The 23211-nt window shown below is 36.6% G+C and overlaps 2 protein-coding genes across 2 annotated transcripts; both read right to left on the bottom strand.

Moving 5' to 3' along the window:
- Nucleotides 1–3003: 3003 nt before the first annotated feature.
- On the bottom strand, nt 3004–8768 carry LOC113761282 (hippocampus abundant transcript-like protein 1). The gene is made up of 14 exons (XM_027304195.1): nt 8281–8768; nt 6607–6718; nt 6320–6432; nt 6111–6233; nt 5844–6016; nt 5621–5696; nt 4805–4891; nt 4507–4587; nt 4370–4402; nt 4062–4115; nt 3919–3960; nt 3693–3771; nt 3540–3610; nt 3004–3415 (listed from the first exon to the last, which is right to left on the bottom strand). Exons 1-14 carry the CDS (start codon nt 8464–8466, stop codon nt 3314–3316), a joined length of 1332 nt encoding a protein of 443 aa, XP_027159996.1. The 5' UTR covers nt 8467–8768; the 3' UTR covers nt 3004–3313.
- A 4773-nt stretch (nt 8769–13541) lies between these two features.
- LOC113764103 (hippocampus abundant transcript-like protein 1) lies at nt 13542–19832 on the bottom strand. Its single transcript, XM_027308163.1, has 14 exons — nt 19514–19832; nt 17970–18081; nt 17683–17795; nt 17465–17587; nt 17198–17370; nt 16975–17050; nt 16165–16251; nt 15867–15947; nt 15730–15762; nt 14619–14672; nt 14476–14517; nt 14248–14326; nt 14094–14164; nt 13542–13973 (listed from the first exon to the last, which is right to left on the bottom strand). The coding sequence occupies exons 1-14, from the start codon at nt 19697–19699 to the stop codon at nt 13875–13877; spliced, it is 1329 nt and encodes a 442-aa protein (XP_027163964.1). The 5' UTR covers nt 19700–19832; the 3' UTR covers nt 13542–13874.
- Nucleotides 19833–23211: the final 3379 nt, after the last annotated feature.

Here is a 23211-nt window from a genome sequence, read left to right as displayed (position 1 = left end):
ACAAAGGAAAAAGGGCGGAAGGAGATGGGTTTAAGTTTCTCGCAAAGTTTTCTACTCCTACTGAAGAGGAGGTAAGGCTCTCAATCTAGAGAGGGAAGCTCTCAACTTAGAGAGGGAACGGGGTAGTAGGTAACCTTTATTCAAGGGCTGTTAGGAACCACTTTAAAGGGGTCAAATTTGAACCAAGAGTTCGGCTTTATGAGGTCCCGACTGAAAATTATGATATATTTGGTGCTCAGAAGTTTCTTCACACTGAACAATACAGGTTAGGTTTCAATTAAGCTTTTTCTCCGGATTACTCACCCGAGGAATCATCAATTTCCTCATATCACACATCTCTTACTTATGGGTCCTCCCCAATTCCAACCCCGAGAGAGGAGCAAACCTCCCCACCGCGTAGCCCATCTGGGAAATTGCCTCCTAAGCCTCCGCTGCCAGCGCCGGCTATTAATCGCTACGTCGTAGGCGAGCCCTTCTCAGTGTCCAAGATGGCAGATTCAGGTAGGCAAGGAGGAAGGGGATCAAGGGTAGGCTCTCCAACTTAATGAAGGGGATCAAGGATATGCTATCACTGGGCCAATTGGGAAGGAGTGTGTTGATCTCTGGCCTTGGATTGCTAGTGCTGCCGCCACTAAATACACTAAATACTTCTTACAGGTAATTAGCCTTTTTATTTTTTTATTTTTTAAAATTGAGGTCTTTGACGAAGAGCAGAGGGAGGTCTTCCCTTAGAGTTCTTACAGCCAAACCCAGGCTCACAAAGAAATCATCTCTGTAGCCATGCTACTTATTATCGTGAGGAGAAGCAAGAGCAACGGCAGCCGTGGCGGTGGCACAAGTAGTGGAGTGGTAGAGGGGTTGGTGGGGCAGAGGTGCTTGGTAAACCATTGAGACTATAATATCCTTGATATTTGGTCGCGTGTCTCACGAGAATATGTTTCCTGTTAATTTTAACTGTTGGATTTGACAGAAGGGCCATGCATATGCTATTTTATTAGATCGAGGGCCAAACCTTCATTGTTAATTATTGGAGGGCGAAAACTTTATCTGGGAAAGAGTTGGAGGGTCATTGGGGCTCTTTTCCCTTGTTTAATTTATTTTTAACAATTAAAGTTAAAATTTGAACTCATATTTTGGAGTTCGTAATTGCAATCAATAATCACGTCACACGCTTGGTAACGAGTAAGTTGGTACGTTGAGAAATCAATTGAATTATGAATGTTTTTAGCGTGGGATAATTTCACAAACCTCTCCTACGGTTTTAGATAATTAAAGAGAGAGTTTCCCTTAGGTTTTAAAAATTATAAATACCTCACATACTTTTATTGTTTATGTGATAATTTATGTCCAACAAGCTAGATTTTCTCTCAAAAATTTTAAATTGCTCTTTTGTATAAAACTAGAAAAAAAATATAGTATATTTAATCACTTTCTTCCCACACTTTGCACAAACTAATTATCCTAATTCTTAAAAACTATCCAAGCATAAATTTCAATTCCAAATACAAAGTAAATGCCCAAAAGATTCCAAATTATATATACAGCATCAATACTTATCATGCAAAGAAAAAAAAAACACACGCACTCCTCATTAACAACTAATTTTATATCCATCTCAATACCTAACACCTTTTTTTTTTTTTGGTTGCCTGCCACGGTATCCAGGGCTTTGCCCTGACTAATCCGTTGGTCGACCCGGGTCGCACACCTGGCTGTGGTGGGTGAGTCTCCCAACAAGGGTAGCTGCATACGCCAGGTTTCGAACCCGAGACCTGCTTAAGCGGAACCAAGCTGCTTACCACTTGGCCCAACCCCAGTTGGTACCTAACACCTTTTTAATACAAGCTAATTGAGCATAAAACCACCATTACAATACTCCCATGTTTTTAAAAATATGAACATCTAAGAAGTAAAGAATAAATATTACCTCTAACAAAAATCACAACCAACAATTATTAATCCAACTAAACAAATCTTTATGCAAACTATTGACATTTAATAAAAAAATTTATTGATAGCCGACACAATACAACAAATTCCACTTCTTTGATCTTTCTTCCTATTTCAATCATCATTTTCATTATTTATTTCTCTATCATTACAAGTCTTTTAATTTCCTTCTAGTTTGACACATAATCTCCTCCTTTTTGTTGAGTTTGCAATTACAATTTGTTAATATCCATAAAACTAAAGTGTAGCAGTATAATATTTAGGAAAGAGAGAAGCAAAACTAAACTTGAGACTGAGAAATAGGATTTTTTTTAGGTTTTATAAATTTATTGTCTTAAACTGTGAATTCTCTCGCAAGTGGAGGGCATTGTGAGTACTTTACCATATCATGGGAGGTAAGCGTACTTACTAAAACTTGAGGGAAGTCGAGTAAAATTGTTATTAATAAACCTCAATGGAGGTTTTTGAAATTATCCCTAATTTTTAAGACAATTTTTAGTTCTTAATTAAGTAGAGTTTTTGGGGTTGATATATGAATCAAATTTTCATTTTAGAATCGAGAAAAAAAAAATTTTTTGGCACCATGACGTGCAATTTTGATGCTATTGAACGGGGCATAATCTTAATGCGGAATTTGAAAGGTTACGTGAGCTATGTCATACATGTAATACAAATAATCAACACGCTAACAAACCCTTCACTTTTCGAGGCGTTAATTACCAACGTGGTTCACTTAAATTTTGCCAACAACTCAATTTTAGTTGAAAAAGAAATCTTATTAATGTCTGTCTCTCTCACAAATATGAGTGTTTTTTTTTTTAGGGAAAGCTCTCACAATTAATTATGAGTTAGATAGTGTCAGATCTGAAATACCCATCTTAGATTAGGTTAACGTTGTGTTAATTTATTTGGATTGTTCTCCTATTGGTAATATGAAAAGAAAAAAGAAATAGGAAAACATTTCTTTGGAAGTGCTATATTGGAGCGTTCTCAGCATCTAGGGGGAAATTGCCCCTTTTTATGAGAAGCAAGAAGCAGGGATAATCTGAGGTCTGTGAAAAACAAAATATAGATCAAGTACTTGAGAGCTTATACTCGATACTCTTTGCCACTAAAGCAATCGGAACAATTCTAGTTCCGTCCATTTTTGTTTTTTGGTTCTCGAAAAGAACTATGTTAAAAAGAAAAAAAATAGGTATGTACATAGTAGGACAAAGGAGCGAAACATTTATCGGGTAATGGCTATTGTACATGGAATGATGACCTAATTATGTTTTACAGTCGGGGTGGACAAGTAGAAGGCCACGGCTTTTAAGTGGATATGACTCTTTAAGTCGTCCGCAGAGGTTACTGTAAGCATAGTTTATGATGACAAGAGTGGTGCTTCAATGTTTTCTTCATCATTCTCTGAGGTCTGGTTTGAAGGATTCCGCTTTAGCATCCAAGCAAAAATCAGTGAAATAGCCTAAGAATAGGAAAGCATTGGAGTGAGGAGATTCTGGGCTAAAATGTAAGTTCAGGGCTTCTGATCCATCAGGGAGTGATGGCGGGATGAGGGAGGAAGGAAGGAAGAAGGCCAAGGGGCTTACCACAGATATAGATGCACATACAAGGCTGAAACCTTTGCAGTTGAATGGTGCATTTCTTGACAGGAATAAATCTGGAGAATGAAATCATTTGTTAAGCAAAAACAAGAAAATCCTGACGTCTGTGTGAAATATTGCGAAAGTTACTGGACTCACTGGTCAATGGAGTCATTGCTAGTGGTGACAACAGACTTGAAATGGCCTGCACGCCCGCAACAAAACCTTGCGTCTTTCCCTGTGAGTAAAGCATGAAGCCGGTTACCCAACTAAACAGCTACCAAATTCCCATAACCTCAAGCTTTCCTTTCAGTTTTTCAAATCAACCAAACTTTGAAGATAAGAAGACGAGGGTTAGAGAGACAGACATATAAAGTCTACAAACCTGATCACTGGAACTCGATGCTTTTGATATGAGAGCATACGTCTGTAATACATTGACCAAGCTAGTTAAAATGGACTACAAACATAAATGATCCCTAGAAGTATAATAGCACACAGTAGCATATTGTAAGAACAGGCACTTACAGCAGGTTTCACAAGAATATTAACAACTCCAAAGGAAGCAGCAAGGTACGGTACCTGTATTGCACAATGGCTTGAGATCAATCAATATCTGGAGGATATTGTGGTTTTGATATCTGCTGTGGTAACTTGATGAAAAGGTAAAACAACAAAAGTAGATACCATCCGGTATATATGTTGTACTTGTGAAGTCCAAATTTCATAAAATTGCAGATTACATATGAGGAAGTGCTAGCTCTTGATTTCTTAATCTATGCATGTGCCACAGACATACTCTACATACATACATTTAGGTAAGGAAGAGTTCATACCCATGCAGCCCATGCCAAGCCATACAGCAATGCCTGAAAATGGTAAGTACTGCTATGAGAAAAAATTCCATGATATAAGCATCCATTAAAACTAGAGAAAGTTCAAGCTTCCAGGTTAAATTAACCGGGCAACTTACATATGCTACGGATGAGAGTAATGCTGCACACAGGATAACTTTCTCCCCAACTATCGGATTGATGCTGGGAAGCACCAGCAACTTGACACAAAGCACATATAGCAAATTGTAAGTGAAGAAATTCTAGATGATACAAGGCATTTTAAAAGCCAAAAAGATGTGCTTTGCTGTGCAAATTAATTATGCCTCAAGATATTTAGGAGTTCTCATATTTGTGTCTATCGCTTAAACATATGATGTTTTTAAAGTCATTTTTTGTTAGTGAATTCTAATAAAAAAGACAGGCTTAATGAACTACCTGGGAAATGATAGAACCCACTCCTACCACCATCAGAATTTCTGAAAATTGATTTTTGTCAAAACCAAAAGCTGCCTTCAGATAATACTGCAAATGTAGCAGAAGCTTAAATTAGGTTCTAATCACATCACTAAAATGCACTAATAAGGAAAACATAAAGGAGCAAGGTGCACTTAAAACTCAGAATGATGTTAGCAGGATAGACCTCAATTGATAGCACACAAGAAAATCTACTAGCATAATGACTTGAAGTAATTTTTGAACAAATTAAGAGTCAAGAATATATATTTTCTATAACAAAGGATTATAACAAAAAATTCTTCTGCCTTCTAGGGATTCTACATCTTTAGTATCTCATTTTTACTCCAAACAAGAAAGAGATGATTGAGCATTTCACAGATATGGGATCATTCCTCACCTCCGGGATTTCCTGGTTCAGAAGGCCTCTTAGGAAAAGGTTTTCAAACTAAAGAGGCTTTGAAGAATCCCAAACCAAACCTAGACCACAGGATTGGTAACAGACTCAACAGTAGCAGTCGTAAAAAGAGGCAAACTCGCTCTGATTTCCTTCCAAATCCCCATGATGCATAAGGAAGACCATGACTTACAGTGATTCTATGGTTGCTTAAGCAAGAATTATATATGCTTCCCTCAGTGTCAACACTTTCTATGATTTATGTAACATCCAAATTATCCAAATAAACCTCCTGATATGTTTGTCAGGGTAAATTTGATATGGATACCAAATGAACAACCTAATTTGTACAGAATGTGAACTTAGTGAAGTCCTCTGTTAGAGTAGTAGAGAAAACATACCAGTAAGACGCTGTCGATCCCAGACATCCCCAGTTCATAGAAGAACGAAATAAGAGAAATACACTTCAGTGCTGGGCTGAGGAGAAAGTAAAAATTATTCAGAAAGCATACACTAAAGCATTCTGATGCCCTGGAATTTTTAGGTGCTAGAGAACAGAGAAATCTGAATATGAACTGCTCAACTGAAAAATTAAAGCCTTGCGAATAAAGCATACATTAATACCTGCTGATAACAATAATTGCAGCACGTCTCATTGAGTTATATCGCTGTTCAACAATCTTAAATGCCTTCTTCAAGAATGGTAAGCGTTGGTCTCCTATTGGAGCTGAAGTTACAGTCTCAGGCAAAAACAGAGCCATATAAAGAGAGCAAAAGATCAAGAGGGTAATTGAAACCTGAAATGGAAAGATTAATTTCTGATAAACAGTTTCAGAAAAATTAAGAAACCAATAACTGTAGGGTAATGCTCAGATTATTATGGTGACATGCCACAAAAATGCTATCCTCGGGAAGAAAACGTGCAAGAACATTTCCCAGGACATGGGAAGCAGAAAAAAGTCCCATCATCCAGCATAGACCAGTAGTTCTTTTGTTGTCATCAATGACATCTGCCTGTAAGTGAACAGAAAATTGGCTTTTATCACTTTTATACCACCTCGTAATGGTTTTGTGCTCAAAAGTTTGTGTAAAGGTGTTACCACATATGCAGCAGCAATGCAGAAAATACTTCCTTGACTTATGATGAAAGAAATTGTGCGAAGTACGTAATAAGCATACACAAAGCTCTTTGACTTACTGATGATGAGCAAGGCTGCCAAAGTAAAGATTAACAGCTTCAGGAATAAAATTAAAATTTTCGAATAAAAATGTCCACAACTTCAGGAAGATTGACAGGAAAGGATAATTTTTGTATTTCAGTTGAATAGCTTCCTTTAAAAGAAAAGGCAAAGTAGAAGACAAGAATTCAAAATTTGAAAGTACTTACAAAATGGAAATATAGTAGTTGACACAGTAATAAGGAGAAGTGGCTTTCGACCATAATCATCTGAAAGTTGGCCTAAAACCGGAAGAACCACCATTTTGAATATTCCAACAACCTATGCGTGAGAATACTAATTAGCTTCACAAGCAAATGCATGCCATACAAGCAAAGAAAGGAGAAGGCCAAGAAAAACACAGAAAGTAAGTAAACATATCAAAATAATGCAACCTATGAACTTCCCACATTTTCCAATAAACAGCACTATTGACCATGTCAAAGAATACCTTCCAGCAATTATTTCTTCTATTTGTACTCCTAAAATGAAAATGTTATTCTAGTCCCTAGCAGCAAAACATTTGCCTCGCACTTGATTCGTTTTTGTTCACCTGTTATCACTCAAATTTGCGGCTTAGATTATCTCTCCCTTAAACAGTCAGTTTGCCTTTTGGAAATTGAATCGGCAAAACAAATATATGCTAAACTGAAAGCATTATTCTCAGGCTCATTTACCTTGGGTCAACAAGTTCACCATGCTCTAACATGTACAACAATCGATATGAACTTTGATGTCATTTGTTTTGAATACGTAGTGGCTGAACACTTCCTTAGGCAAGATTCATCTAGAAAGTCAACCAAAATGCCAGACAAGAATTCCATTATCACTATCTTGAATAATGTACCATAAGAAACTCTAGGGATCACAAAGGTTTTAGTGGATGGAGAGGAGAAATCAGCCTCTAGAAATGGAGCCAAAAACCGTCCACAACTTTTATAATCAGCCCAACGAGGTGCAAAAGCTCATTAATGTCAGTCTTATGAAGGCTTTCAATCAAAGGAAAAGGAATACTCCAGATGTGATCCTCCGAGAAGGTCAAATTTTTACAAATCTTAGCAAAAACAAATCCAGAAGAATAGTAAAGCCACCACTCTATCATTGTCAGGGTCCATGTAGTGACATTATTATTAAAATATCATTCTCGAGCTGGATAAAAAATTCATTTCAGTGAAAATAAGTAGCTATTATCTTTCTCAATGCTACATAGATTATTCGGCAACATCATCAAAATTTTCTATATAACTTTATCACCACAAGAAGGGAAATGATTAAGGTGAGAATAAAAAATAGTTAAATAGTTAACAAATGGTAACTGCATATTAAGAATATCCAAACCTGCGTTATCTGCCATAGACAACACGTCAAACTGAAAATAAAATAGTGAGTACAAAAGCAGCACGCCAGATGGAGAAGTAACCATGAAGGAACAAAATATTTGGGGGAAAACTTGCAGGCACCATCAATTGACAACAACAGCCTAAGATCAGGAACTAAGGTCGTCAGAAGCATATAATTGGCTGATAGTAGAAACAATTTGAAGAACCCATTCTTTATTCACCATAATCCAAACCATGATTACAAGAAAGGAAGACTCCCTCGAATTATTTTGTCCATCTTCTTGAAAACAAAAACAGAGAAATCCCACTCTAGATACATAGACACCTGCCCTGGTGCATCAAACATCGACACATACGAACAGATATACATGTAAAAGACACAATTAAAGAAGGAGGGTTGGGGTGATCATTCACCACATTCATATATCAGGATCAGTCACCACCTGTCCAAGAAGCGGGGTAAGAGGGAAAAATTGAATTTCATACAGATGTAGTAGCTCTTACAGTTTGCTGAAGACCATTGAGGTAGATGGCTTCTTCGCAAGTGGAGTGGCCAGGACAAAGAGCATCAGTTGTGACATCCACAAGAACTGATTTAGTCATCTCTTCAGCAATCCAGTGAAAGCATAGCGGCAGCAGTAGGTGCACCAGAAGTCTAACTTCTCTCTTGTTTTTCCACCACCCCATCATCTTTTTTCGTTTGTTTCTTCTCTTCTCAACACTCTCTTCTGAGTCTTTTTCTCAAACAAAAGAGCCTTGAACGGACGCAGCAGTATCATAGAATAATGCCAGTATCCATCAGTTCAACTGACAGTGCCAAAGAGAGGGTACTATCTACTATGGTTTCAAGCACTTGTGAATTGTGATGGCATTTTATAAGGCAAGTGGCAGTTGGCACGGCAACAATCAGACTGAAAACAGATATAAATCCACAAAATTGCTTGTACTACTGCATGCTCCTCGCCGTTGCCAGTTGCCGATGAGGCATTGGGCTTCAGTTGGAAAAGTCGCAATCCCATTAAATGTACCACGAATAGGAGAAGGCCCTTATCCATAAATAATTGGACAGAGCACTAGCCTGGCACGTTAAAGTTTGGACTCGGAGGATGGAAATCGTCAAAAACCCCTCTTTTAGGAGTTATTTTCTATACAACCCCTAAAGATTTGGTGTTTTTTTTTTTGACACCAACGTCCCCCTCCAACGGGCTTCCTCTTGTCCATCTACCAATACGCATACGTATTAGATTTGCTTTCTGTAAAATTACGAAGTTTAAATACTCATGAATATGGATTTATGATGGAATTTCAGGACTCTTGCAAATTCTTTTGGTTAACTAAGCAAGGGGCCTGTTCATAGTAAGTACATATCTCAAAGGGGGAAAGTGAAATTTTCATAATTTTATGTACAGATTACACAAGGGAATAATGGCGGGCGTGCGCGCGCGCGCTCGGCAGACAAGAAGCACGTGAGGGCCGTTGATGTTCGTGTGCCCTGTAATGGCTTCCATGCACTAAGTGAAACTTCATCTCTCTCAACTATTGTCTTATGATCTCTTGCCCGTAGCAACAAGGGATTTAAAGGACGTCATCTTCATCTTCATATGGTTGGTAGCTACATAATGAAAGTTTCTCAAGATTTTTCCTCTGGCGTAATAAATGCAAACCTAATGTTTTCACGATTTGAATAAACTGGTCGTTTGAAGCCGACGGTTGGTTTTTCAACTTGATTGACAAAATGACATCTTAGGTAACGTGTAGTACCCGAATGTTGTTAGAAGAGTTTATCATGCCTTTTCATTCTCATTTTGGATAGATTGGATTAAGGAAGTAATCGAATCGAATAACTCGTGAACAGTTTGCGAGTAGTTCAATCAAAAATTTGACTTACACTTGGTCAAAATTGAGTGCCAGTAGAGCGCAATTAATTTGATAATTATTCAAGTCGAGTTCAAGTATTGATTTTTCAAATTTGATGGCTCGTCGAGCCTTACCGAGTACAAAGTAATTAATTAAAAATTATATATTTAGTTATTACAATTTTACTCTTTTAGACTTGTGAATTGTATAAATTACCAGAATTACTTTTTTAGTCGAGTCAAGTACTCGATCTCGATCATAATTGCAAGAAAATCGAGCATAATCGAGTCGATCCTGAGTTTTCGAATCGTTCTTCGAATTTGAGTTCAAACTCCATTTCTGCTACTCGCCTATTTCATGAAGATTGAATGTTGCCAATAAGGCTTCCAATTTTTTTTTCTTGGTAATATCCAAGTTTGGATGGATGTAATTTTGATTATCACCATAAGACAAGACATGTCTCTAGACTATAAATTCTTTATACGAATTCTTACAGATTATCCACTGACACGGTCCTCCTCACGTCGGCAATAAAATTCGAGTAAGTTGTACTGTGAAAAAGTTAGAATGCAAGCATTCCTTTTTCTTTTCATCGGCTAGTTAAAGTTTTCTTATTATGGCATAAATTTCAGTAACAGCCTTACCAATTACAAAAACCACGTTTTCAGCAATCTTGAAAGACTTGTGACCATCTTTCTACGTATTCTAATCTGGATGAAGAATTGCCGTCTAAAATATGGCAGCAATATACAGCAATTTTCCAACGAAAACCCAAATTTTCTGTTCGGTAAAGTATATAACTAAGAACAAAATTTAACTATGTATCTGCCAGGAGAAGAAACAATGCATTTCTGGGAAATGGCTAATTGGCGAATACATGGCAATAGCCTAATCATCATATTTACCATACAGGATAAGAGAAATGCCACAGCTTCAGAAAACATGCTGACCAATCTAAATATGGTTGCTGGCACCATCCATTTTTTGACGAGAGTGGTGTTTCCACAATTTCGGAGGCCATCCTGATCCAGCCTCGTAGGTTTATTGGCACCGCACACTATGACAAGAAAGGCGCTTCAGCATTTTCTGCATCAACCTCGGAGAGTTGATTTGAAGTATTTGGCTTTAGCATCGAAGCAAAACAAAGTGAAATAGCCTAACAAAATGAAGCACCAGATTAACATAGTTGTTCGATATATCATCGAATTTCATAAGGTGGGTGAGAAAGCAAGAATGTATAGAGGCACACAGCAAATGATGCACATACGAAGCTGAAACCCTTGCAGTCAAATGGTGCGTTTTTTCACAGAAATAAATCTGGAGCATGAAATCATTTACAATTAAGCAAAATCAAGAAAAGAATCCTTTGCAATCATAAAGAAACTGCCAAGTTGCCAACTCACTGGTCAGTGGTGTCATCGCTAGTGGCGACAACAAAATTGCAATAGACTGCACGGCCAAAATAAATCCTTGTGCCTTTCCCTGTCATTAGAGCATGAAGCCAGTCTCCAGGTTTTTAATTAATCGAACTTCTGGTTAAGAAGATAAGAACAACAGATACATGTATAAAGAAGTTAGTTCACAAACCTGATCAGTTGAACTTGCCGCTTTTGATATGAGAGCAAAACTCTGTTATAGGCAAAAACTGATCAAACTGCAGTGCAGACACAATCGTGAAGTTTTTTAAAGCATAATAGCATGCATTGCATTTTATTAGTCCAGAAACTTACAGAAGGCTTGACAAGGACATTAACAACTCCTAAAGAAGCAGTGAAGTACGGTACCTGTATTTGGAACGGCTGGTGATGAACGTTTCAAGGACATTCTACTTTCAAAATATAAGCCATACACTGCTGCCGCAATGTGATGAAAGTTGTAAACAAACAACAACAGATGCTTTAACATATGGAATTATGGATCTTTCGTGTATGGAGTGCTAATTTAGCACCAATAGAGAGTAAACATGGAAGAAGAATGCTTACTCTCTCGCTCTTATCTCTTCTCAGAAGAGACTGTTTCCAATCTAATTTGAATGTAAAGAATTATATTCATACCCATGGAGCCCATGCTAAGCCATAAAGCAACGCCTGTAAAACAGAAAGTACCTCTCTGAGAAAAAAGATCCATGGTGTGAGTACTATAACAGGACTAGGTGTGAATATTTTAACTAGCCAACTTACATATACTGCAGACGAAATGCAAGCTGCACAGAGGACAACGTGCTCTCCAACCAAAGGAGTTATCAATTTATACCGCTCTTGGTACCTATTATTAGTTTTAAATATTTACTTATAATGTTCAATAAGCCTAATTACCAATTTTTTTCCATCCATACTTTATGTCGCAAAATTACATACTATTTAATAATTGAACAATAAGAATATAAAAATTTGAAATAAGTACTATAAAAGCTAACATAAAACCTTAATCCAAAAATTTTGATTCCCTAATATTTTTTTTTAAGTGTAAATTGAAAATTTCATTTTGGAAAGGTAGGAAAAGAGGATAAAACTTGTCATAAATTGGTGATGCTGAAAATGGAGTAAATTAACAAACTAAGAAAAAATAAAATGATAAGATAAAATCAACAAAATAATAATAATGAAACAAAAGTAGTTAACATCATAACAAAATGAAAAATCCAAAAAAAAAAACGGTGGGAGAAGAGAGGAGGTTTGGGAGAAGATAATTCTAAATGGATTAATTGAATTTGATGGGTTATCTAATAAATAAGTATTATTGAGTAACGCATTTAAATTCATATACAAAAACTTAAGATACTCATACCCATTTATTTATGGACGAATATTAAATGAATTTATTTGCTACCTATAGGCCTACATTTGATTGCTCGGTAGTGCTCTTGTCATCTTCTAGAGCATTGACATGGACTTGTGAAGACGTTAGGTGACATCAGATAACTAAAGAAATTCAAGCTATTATAATTCTTATTTAACTCATCCAAGCTCTAGCGCCTCAAAGTGTGGAGGTTAGCACCAATCCAATGGGAAGGAATTCTGAACCAACAAGGATGCTTCAGGAGGTGGTGGACAAGTGTTGCAGAAGCAAAATCAAGAAGAGAGGGCAATGAACATCTTTCCTTAACTGCCAATATCCTTTGGCAAATCTGGAAAAGCAGAAATGAGAAAGAATTCAATGAAAAACAGCAACTCTCAATGAGAACAATTCAGAAAGCTCAGGAGGAGTGGCTGGAATTCAAGGAAGCTACAAAAAAGACATTAAAAATGAGTACAGAAGAAACAGGAACTCAGGAGACATTCTTACAGCAACATGAAGAGAATGAAGACTCAATGAGACTGAGGCTAGCTATAAAAAAGATGAAGGACAAGCCCCAAATAGGAATAGGGATTACAGTTTCTGTGAACAGCCAAGAACATGTTCGAGGTTGGGCAATGCATGAGAGAGGCACAGGAAATCAGCTCGTTGATGAATTAGTAGCTGTCAAACTCCTAATGAGCAAAGCTGTTGTGCAGGAGTGGGGGAAAATTGAGGTCCAGATGGATAACAAACAAGTGTTCAATCTCATTATGCACAACAAAACTCAGGATATGCGCTTGACAACTTTGCTGGAGGATATTTATAGTTTGAAGTCTTTGTTTCGCATGTGCTCCTTTGGTTTAGTTAGTAAAGATCATAATCATGTTAGTAATATGATTAGCGTTTATGCGTTAAGCATCCTTCAAGACGAGGAACTTTGGTTTCCTTAGTGCCATAGTGCATTGGTTGTATAGTGCTTATCAAGCCTTTGCTTGATCTTGTAAAGTTTAAGTTAATCTATAAAATCACTTATTGTTTCGGAGAAAAAAAAAAAAAAAAAGCTCTAGCGCCTCAAAGCTCCCATTAACGATTCTCAAGTTTTCATACCTTTATTTTTTTTGGGCTTAAGCTTGTTCAAAGTTAACAAATGCTTGTTATGAGAAGCAAGAAGCAGGGATAATCTGAGGTCAGTGATCAACAAAATATAGATCAAGTACTTAGAGCTTATACTCGATACTCTTTGCCACTAAAGCAATCGGAGCAATTCTAGTTCTATTCATTCTTGGTTTTTTGTTCTCGAAAAAAACTATGTTAAAAAGGAAAAAAATGTATGTACATAGTAGTAGTTAGGAGCGAAACATTATCGGGTAATGGCTATTGTGCAGTCGTGGGCAAGTAGAAGGCCACAGCTTTCAAGTGGATATGACTCCTAAGTCGCCCCCAGAGGCTACTGTAAGCATAGTTTATGACAAGAGTGGTGCTTCAATGTTTTCTTCATCATTCTCTGAGGTCTGGTTTGAAGGATTCCGCTTTAGCATCCAAGCAAAAATCAGTGAAATAGCCTTAGAATAGGAAAGCAGTGGAGTGAGGAGATTCTGGGCAAAAAAGTAAGTTCAGGGCTTCTGATCCATCAGGGAGTGATGGCGGGATGGGGAAGGAAGCAAGAAGGCCAAGGGGCTTACCACAGATATAGATGCACATACAAGGCTGAAACCTTTGCAGTTGAATGGTGCATTTCTTGACAGGAATAAATCTGGAGAATGAAATCATTTGTTAAGCAAAAACAAGAAAATCCTCTGACGTCTGTGTGAAATATTGCGAAGTTGCTGGACTCACTGGTCAATGGAGTCATTGCTAGTGGTGACAACAGACTTGCAATGGCCTGCACGCCCGCAACAAAACCTTGCGTCTTTCCCTGTGAGTAAAGCATGAAGCCAGTTACCCAACTAAACAGCTACCAAATTTCCATAACCTTGAGTTTTCATTTCAGTTTTTCAAATCAACCGAACTTTGAAGATAAGAAGACGTGGGGGCTAGAGAGACGGACGCATAAAGTCTACAAACCTGATCAGTGGAACTCGATGCTTGTGATATGAGAGCGTACGTCTGTTATACATTGACCAAGCTAGTTAAAATGGACTACAAACATAAATGATTCCTAGAAGTATAATAGCACACAGTAGCACATTGTAAGAACAGGCACTTACAGCAGGTTTCACAAGAATATTAACAACTCCAAAGGAACCAGCAAGGTACGGTACCTGTATTGCACAGTGGCTTGAGATCAATCAATATCTGAAGGATATTGTGGTTTTGATATCTGCTGTGGTAACTTGATGAAAAGGTAAAACAACAAAAGTAGATACTATCCGGTATATATGTTGTACTTGTGAAGACCAAATTTCATAGAATTGGAGATTACATATGAGTAGAGGTGTCAAAATGGGTGATTTGGGCGGGTTTGGGTTGGATAAAATGGGTAATGAGTATAAGTGAGTCAACCATTTATACATATTTAATTAGATGGGTATAAATGGGTAAGTCAAAAAATGAATTGGGTAACCCACTTATCCATTTATAACCCATTTATTTAACTTTTTATAAACTCATTTAAATTCATTTTTGCAAACTAAGTTATCAATTTATATCGCTCTTTGTACCCATCATAAGCCTAATTACCAATTTTTTTTTCCATTGATACTCTATGTCGCAAAATTACATATTATTTAATAATTGAATAATAAGAATATAAAAATTTGTACTAAGTACTATAAAAGTTAATATAAAAACTCAATCCAAAAATTTTGAACCCTTAACATTTTTTTCATATATATATATATTTAAATTTTCATTTTAGTAGAAAGATAAGAAAGAGGCTAAAACTTATTATAAATTGGTAATGCTGAAAAATGAGCAAGTTAACAAACTAAGAGAAAATAAAATAATAAGATAAACCAACAAATAATAATAATAATAATGAAACAAAAGTAGTTAAAATCATGACAAAATGAAAATTTTGAAAAAAAAAATGGGTGGGGGAAGAGGAAGAGAATTCTAAATGGGTTAATTGGGTTTGATGGGTTACCCAATAATATCCATTTATTAAATGGGTATTATTGGGTAACCCATTTATACCCATATACAAAAATTTAAGATACGCATACTTATCTATTCATGGACGGGTATGGATAAATTTAGTTAAGTGGGTTGGTTTGCCACCTATACATATGAGGAAGTGCTAGCTCTCGATGTCTTAATCTATGCATCTGCCACGGACATACTCTACATACATACATTTATGTAAGGAAGGGTTCATACCCATGCAGCCCATGCCAAGCCATACAGCAATGCCTGAAAATGGTAAGTACTTCTATGAGAAAAAATACCACAATATAAGCATTCATTAAAACTAGAGAAAGTTTGAGCTTCCAGGTTAAATTAACTGGGCAACTTACATCTGCTACAGATGAGAGCAATGCTGCACACAGGATAACTTTCTCCCCAACTATCGGATTGATGCTAGGAAACACCACCAACTTGACATAAAGCACATATAGCAAATTGTAAGTGAAGAAATTGTAGATGATATAAGGCATTTTAAAAGCCTAAAAGATGTGCTTTGCTGTGCAAATTAATTATGCCTCGAGATTTTTAGGAGTTCTCATATTTGTGTCTATCGCATAGACATATGATGTTTTTAAAGTCACTTTTTGTTAGTGAATTCTAATAAAAAAGACAGGCTTAATGAACTACCTGAGAAATGATAGAACCTACTCCTACCACCATCAGAATTTCTGAAAATTGATTTTTGTCAAAACCAAAAGCTGCCTTCAGATAATACTGCAAATGTAGCAGAAGCTTAAATTAGGCTCTAATCACATCACTAAAATGCAGTAATAATGAAAACATAAAGGAGCAAGGTGCACTTAACACTCAGAATGATGTTAGCAGGATAGACCTCAATTGATAGCACACAAGAAATTCTACTAGCATAATGGCTGGCTTAATTTTTGAACAAATTATGAAAAAATATTAAGAGTCAAGAATATATATTTTCTATAACAAAGGATTATAACAAAAAATTCTTCTGCCTTCTAGAGATTCTATATCTTTAGTATCTCATTTTTACTCCAAACAAGAAAGAGATGATTGAGCATTTCCCAGATATGCGATCATTCTTCACCTCCGGGATTTCCTGGTTCAGAAGGCCTCTTAGGAAAAGGTTTTCAAACTAAAGAGGCTTTGAAGAATGCCAAACCAAACCTAGACCACAGGATTGGTAACAGACTCAACAGTAGCAGTCGTAAAAAGAGGCAAACTCACTCTGATTTCCTTCCAAATCCCCATGATGCATAAGGAAGACTATGACTTACAGTGATTCTATGGTTGTTTAAGCAAGAATTATATATGCTTCCTTCCATGATTTATGTAACATCCAAACTAGCCAAATAAACCTCCTGATATGTTTGTCAGGGTAAATTTGATAAGGATACCAAATGAACAACCTAATTTTTATAGAATGTGAACTTAGTGAAGTCCTCTGTTAGAGTAGAGAAAACATACCAATAAGACGGTAGCAATCCCAGACATCCCCAGTTCATAGAAGAACGAAATAAGAGAAATACACTTCAGTGCTGGGCTGAGGAGAAAGTAAAAATTATTCAGAAAGCATACACCAAAGGATTCCGATGCCCTGGAAATTTTAGGTGCTAGAGAACAAAGAAATCTGAATATGAACTACTCAACTGAAAAATTAAAGCCTTGGGAATAAAGCATACATTAATACCTGCTGATAACAATAATTGCAGCACGTCTCATTGAGTTATATCGCTGTTCAACAATCTTAAATGCCTTCTTCAAGAATGGTAAGCGTTGGTCTCCTATTGGAGCTGAAGTTACAGTCTCAGGCAAAAACAGAGCCATATAAAGAGAGCAAAAGATCAAGAGGGTAATTGAAACCTGAAATGGAAAGATTAATTTCTGATAAACAGTTTCCGAAAAATTAAGAAACCAATAACTGTAGGGTAATGCTCAGATTATTATGGTGACATGCCACAAAAATGCTATCCTCGGGAAGAAAACGTGCAAGAACATTTCCCAGGACATGGGAAGCAGAAAAAAGTCCCATCATCCAGCATAGACCAGTAGTTCTTTTGCTGTCATCGATGACATCTGCCTGTAAGTGAACAGAAAATTGCCTTTTTATCACTATTATACCACCTCGTAATGGTTTTGTCATTTGTACTCAAAAGTGTTGTGTAAAGGTGTTACCACATATGCAGCAGCAATGCAGAAAATACTTCCTTGACTTATGATGAAAGAAATTGTGCGAAGAACGTAATAAGCATACACAAAGCTCTTTGACTTACTGATGATGAGCAAACCTGCCAAAGTAAAGAATCACAGCTTCAGGAATAAAATTAAAATTTTCGAATAAAAATGTCCACAACTTCAGGAAGATTGACTGGAAAGGATAATTTTTGTATTTCAGTTGAATAGCTTCCTTTAAAAGAAAAGGCAAGGTAGAAGACAAGAATTCAAAATTTGAAAGTACTTACAAAATGGAAATATAGTAGTTGACACAGTAATAAGGAGAAGTGGCTTTCGACCATAATCATCTGAAAGTTGACCTAAAACCGGAAGAACCACCATTTTGAATATTCCAACAACCTATACGTGAGAATACTAATTAGCTTCACAAGCAAATGCATGCCATAGAAGCAAAGAAAGGAGAAGGCCAAGAAAAACACAGAAAGTAAAGCATATCAAACTATGCAACCTATAAACTTCCCACATTTTCCAATAAACAGAGCTATTAACCATGTCCAAGAACCACATTTTCCAGCAATTATTTCTTCTATTTGTAATCCTAAAATGAAAATATTATTCCAGTCCCTACCAGCGAAACATTTGCCTCGCACTTGATTCGTTTTTTGTTCACCTGTTATCACTCAAATTTGCGACTTAGATTATCTCTCCCTTAAACAGTCAGTTTGCCTTTTGGAAATTCAATCGGCAAAACAAATATATGCTAAACTGAAAGCATCATTCTCAGGCTCATTTACCTTGGGCCAACAGGTTCACCATGCTCTAACATGTACAACAACTGACATGAACTTTGAAATAATTTATTTTGAATACGTAGTGACTGAATACTTCCTTAGGCACGATTCATCTAGAAAGTCATCAGAAATGCCAGACAAGAATTCTATTATCAGCCCAACTAGGTGCAAAAGCTCATTAATGTAAGTCTTATGAAGGCTTTCAATCAAAGGAAAAGGAATACTCCAGATGTGATCCTCCAAGAAAGTAAAAATTTTTACAAATCTTAGCAAAAACAAATCCAGAAGAATAGTAAAGCCACCACTCTATCATCGTCAGTGTCCATGTAGTGACATTATTGTTAAAATATCATTCTTGAGCTGGATGAAAATAAGTAGCTATTATCTTTCTCAATGCTACATAGATTATTCGGCAACATCATCAAAATTTTCTATATAACTTTATCACCACAAGAAGGGAAATGATTAAATGAGAATAAAAAATAGTTAAATAGTTAACAAATGGTAACTGCATATTAGGAAATTCCAAACCTGCGTTATCTGCCATGGACAACACGTCAAACTGATAAATAAAATAGTGAGTACAAAAGCAGCACGCCAGATGGAGAAGTAACCATGAAGGAACAAAATATTTGGGGGAAAACTTGCAGGCACCATCAATTGACAACAACAGCCTAAGATCAGGAACTAAGGTCGTCAGAAGCATATAATTGGCTGATGGTAGAGACAATTTGAAGAATCCATTCATTATTCACCATAATCCAAACCATGATTACAATAAAGGAAGACTCCCTCGAATTATTTTATCCATCTTCTTGAAGACAAAAACAGAGAAATCCCACTTTAGGTACATATAGACACCTGCCCTGGTGCATCAAACATCGACACATACGAACAGATATACATGTAAAAGACACAATTAAAGAAGGAGGGTTGGGGTGATCATTCACCACATTCATATATCAGGATCATTCACCACCTGTCCAAGAAGCGGGGTAAGAGGGAAAAATTGAATTTCATAAAGATGTAGTAGCTCTTACAGTTTGCTGAAGACCATTGAGATAGATGGCTTCTTCGCAAGTGGAGTGGCCAGGACAAAGAGCATTAGTTGTGACATCCACAAGAACTGATTTAGTCATCTCTTCAGCAATCCAGTAAAAGCATAGCGGCAGCAGTAGAGGCACCAGAAGTCTAACTTCTCTCTTGTTTTTCCACCACCCCATCATCTTTTTTTCGTTTGTTTCTTCTCTTCTCAACACTCTCTTCTGAGTCTTCTCTGAGTCTTATTTAAAACTTGGGTGAGTCTTCTCTAAGTCTTTTTAAAACTTGGGGGAGGGGGAGCAGTAAAAGCATAGCGGCAGCAGTAGAGGCACCAGAAGTCTTGTTTTTCCACCACCCCATCATCTTTTTTTCGTTTGTTTCTTCTCTTCTCAACACTCTCTTCTGAGTCTTCTCTGAGTCTTTTTAAAACTTGGGGGAGGGGGGAGCTGTGCCCCCATTGGTTCAACCGTTAATTTCAATGGCATTTTAATTCCAAACTTGCAAGAGTACAAAATAGAAAACAATTGATCATAAAATAAGTTTTACACTATAGTGATCCTACTGAAATATTTTAAAAAGGTTTAGCAAGTTCACTTCTAAAAAAATACAGATCTCACTGAACATTTTTTTATAGTATAAACTCCACAAAATTCAACAAATAATTAAACCACCAATATTGATTTTATACTAAAAGTTGATTAATGTAAAAAAATGTTCACATCTTTGTATAAAATTATCAAACCGAATGCATAATATTTGTAAGTATTTTATTTTGAAATAATTTGCATCTATTTAAATACATGACATCTAAAAATATCAATTATTAACTTTAATTATAAAGGGATTAAAAAATAAATAACTTTTTTAAGTACAAAAATTAATTCAAATGTAGTTAATTCATACACACACGCATATATATATACTTATATATATATTCTCATAATATAAACTAAAATTGTAAAAAATTTGAAAGGCCAACTTTATTTTACACAAATATTTACATAATATAAATTAAAAATTTTAAATTTTGGGGAAGAGGGCTATGGCCTCCATTTGCCCCCATTGGTTCCATCATTAATTTCAATGGCGTCTTAATTTCAAATCTACAAGAGTACAAAGAAAAAAATAACTGATCACAAAACGAATCTCATACCATAGTGATTCCAATGAAATATTTTAAAAAGGTTCAGCAAGTTCACTTCCAAAAAGTACAAGTCTCGCTGAACATTTTTTTGTAGTACGAATTCTACAAAATTCAATAGAATTAATTAAACTACCGATATTAATTTTCATACTAAAAGTTGATTGGTGTAAAAAATGTTCGCACCTTTGTACAAGATTATCAAATCGAATGCATAATGTTTATAAGTATTTCATTTTGAAATCAAATAAAATATACAATTACATTTATTTCTATCCATATATCATTTATTTTCTAATATAAATTATTATTATTATTTTAATATCCATCTTTCGCAAAAACGTAATTCTTGAATGATCTACAGATTTTGTCATACTTTGAACTATTGTTAGATAAATTTTAAATTTTAATTATGTTGGTACAAATTTTTAACTTTTTTCAAATTAAAATAATATAATTTTTTAATTTATTTTAATAACGTAACTTTTTTTTGTCTGTTTTGAGAAACTCAGACTTTTGATAACTAAAGTTAACCTGGGAGAGAACTTCAAAAGCCGGCAACTTTTGAAGTTTCCCCCAGACCTTAATTACCCAAACCCCAAACCCCCCCCCAACCGATGTGGGAAAGAAACCCCCACAAGGGGTGCCCCGCTGCTAAGAGATAACGACCCCCCAAACACCCACTAAGAGGTTTCTGTTTTTTTTGTCTGTTCTGAGAAACTCAGACTTTTGATAACTAAAGTTAACCTGGGAGAGAACTTCAAAAGCCGGCAACTTTTGAAGTTTCCCCCAGACCTTAACTACCCAAACCCCAAACCCCCCAACCGATGTGGGAAAGAAACCCCCACAAGGGGTATTAATAACGTAACTAGTAATGCCACTATCCGTCGGTTCAACTGACAGTGCCACAGACAGGGTACTATGTTTTCAAGTACTTATGATGGCATTGAATAAGGCTAGTGGCAGTTGACACGACAACAGTCAAATTGAAAACAGATATAAATCCACAAAATTGCTTGTACTGCACTACTGCTGCAATGCTCCTCTCCCTTGCCAGTTGGCAATGCGGCATTGGGCTTCAATTGGAAATGATGCAATCCCATTAAACGTACTACGAATAGGAGAAGGCCCTTGTCCATAAATAATTGGAAAGAGTAACGTTAAAGTTTGGACGTTGGAGGACGGAAATCGTCAAAAAACCCCTCTTTTAGGAGTTATTTTATATACAGCCCCCAAAGATTTGGTCATATTGCAACTAACCCCATGCTTTTTTTATTTGAGACCAACGTCCCCCTCCAGTGGGCTTCCTCTTGTCCATTTACCAATATGCATACGCATTCGATTTGCTTTCTGTAAAATTACGAAGTTTAAATACTCATGAATATGGATTTATGATGGAATTTCAGGACTCTTGCAAATTCTTTTTGGTTAACTAAGCACGGGGCCTGTTCATAGTAAGTAAAGTGAAATTTACATAATTTTATGTACAGATTACACAAGGGAATAATGGCGGGCGTGCGCCCGGTCGGCAGACAAGAAGCACGTGAGGGCCGTTGATGTTCGTGTGCCCAGTAATGGCTTCCATGCACACAATGACTTCATCTTTCTCATCTATTGTTTTATGATCTCTTGCCCATAGCAACAAGGGATTTAAAGGACGTCATCTTCATCTTCATATGCTAGGTAGCTACACAATGATGGAGCAAGGGGGCTGAGGTGTAGCGCCCCCACTTCTCCCTAAGGCGAACCAAAGGGTATCCGCGGGACGCCTGCCCAACTCTCGCCAGGACTCACTACAATCCATCATTCAAGAGCTCGAAATACTTTAATTAACTTCAATACACAATTAAGGTACTTCAAATATCTCACACTTACAACTAAGTAGCTTTCAAGCTTAAATACAACCCAACGGAAAATGGTACAATAGCCATCCGTTATAATATAACTTAAAGTCTTCAAAAGAAAACAATCTAGTACTACTCACGAGCACCCTTGGTCTCGAACCCTGTAAAAGAAATCCACAACGTGGTATGAGCTACACAGCCCAGTGAGGTTCCAAGACACTCTAACAGTTCAAATAAATCAAATAAGTTGGGCATATCATATGCATGGTTCAAGGTTACACAATGGCATGTTATCATGAGGTGATAATCATTGTACAGGTAATTTGAGACATTTATCATGGTATGAGACATTGGCATGTATAGTTCACGAGTGATTGGAGCTTATTACAGGCATAGCTCAGGATTTCATGTTGGCATTTTAGCACGAAACAATCATCATGATACAAGGTAAACATATACTGTAGGATACGGTGTTCCAGTGGAACTCTGTCGGTCATCTGCACCTTATGACTTCCGGATCCCCTCGGTTTGACTGGCCATCACCTTATCCCTCCAGTGGTAATACTCGAGTATACCGAAACGGTGGCCCAGGGTTCCAACCTACCCGACCGAGCCCAGTCCTGGCTCGAGTAGGTCAGTAACCAAGGGCAGGGCCCAAGTTCAGCTTAGAGCTTACAACATGCACAAGTAACCAAGTAATTCGACAAAAGGT

This window comes from Coffea eugenioides, chromosome 2, assembly GCF_003713205.1.
Source record: "Coffea eugenioides isolate CCC68of chromosome 2, Ceug_1.0, whole genome shotgun sequence".
Lineage (NCBI taxonomy): Eukaryota > Viridiplantae > Streptophyta > Magnoliopsida > Gentianales > Rubiaceae > Coffea > Coffea eugenioides.
Note: the sequence above shows the minus strand (reverse complement) of the source record. Positions and strands in the feature narration are given on the sequence as shown.

Excerpts from the sequence above, each read along its gene's own strand:
- LOC113761282 (XM_027304195.1), bottom strand. The coding sequence starts at position 8,466 with ATGATGGGGTGGTGGAAAAACAAGAGAGAAGTTAGACTTCTGGTGCAC. Across the intron at positions 6,017-6,110 it reads CCGAGGATAGCATTTTTGTG|GTTTCAATTACCCTCTTGAT; the intron begins GCATGTCACCAT and ends TTTCCATTTCAG. Across the intron at positions 4,588-4,804 it reads TGGGTTCTATCATTTCCCAG|TTGCTGGTGCTTCCCAGCAT; the intron begins GTAGTTCATTAA and ends CTTTGTGTCAAG.
- LOC113764103 (XM_027308163.1), bottom strand. The coding sequence starts at position 19,699 with ATGATGGGGTGGTGGAAAAACAAGAGAGAAGTTAGACTTCTGGTGCCT. Across the intron at positions 16,252-16,974 it reads GGATTGCTACCGTCTTATTG|TATTATCTGAAGGCAGCTTT; the intron begins GTATGTTTTCTC and ends CTACATTTGCAG. Across the intron at positions 14,165-14,247 it reads AGCAATGACTCCATTGACCA|ATTTATTCCTGTCAAGAAAT; the intron begins GTGAGTCCAGCA and ends TTCATTCTCCAG.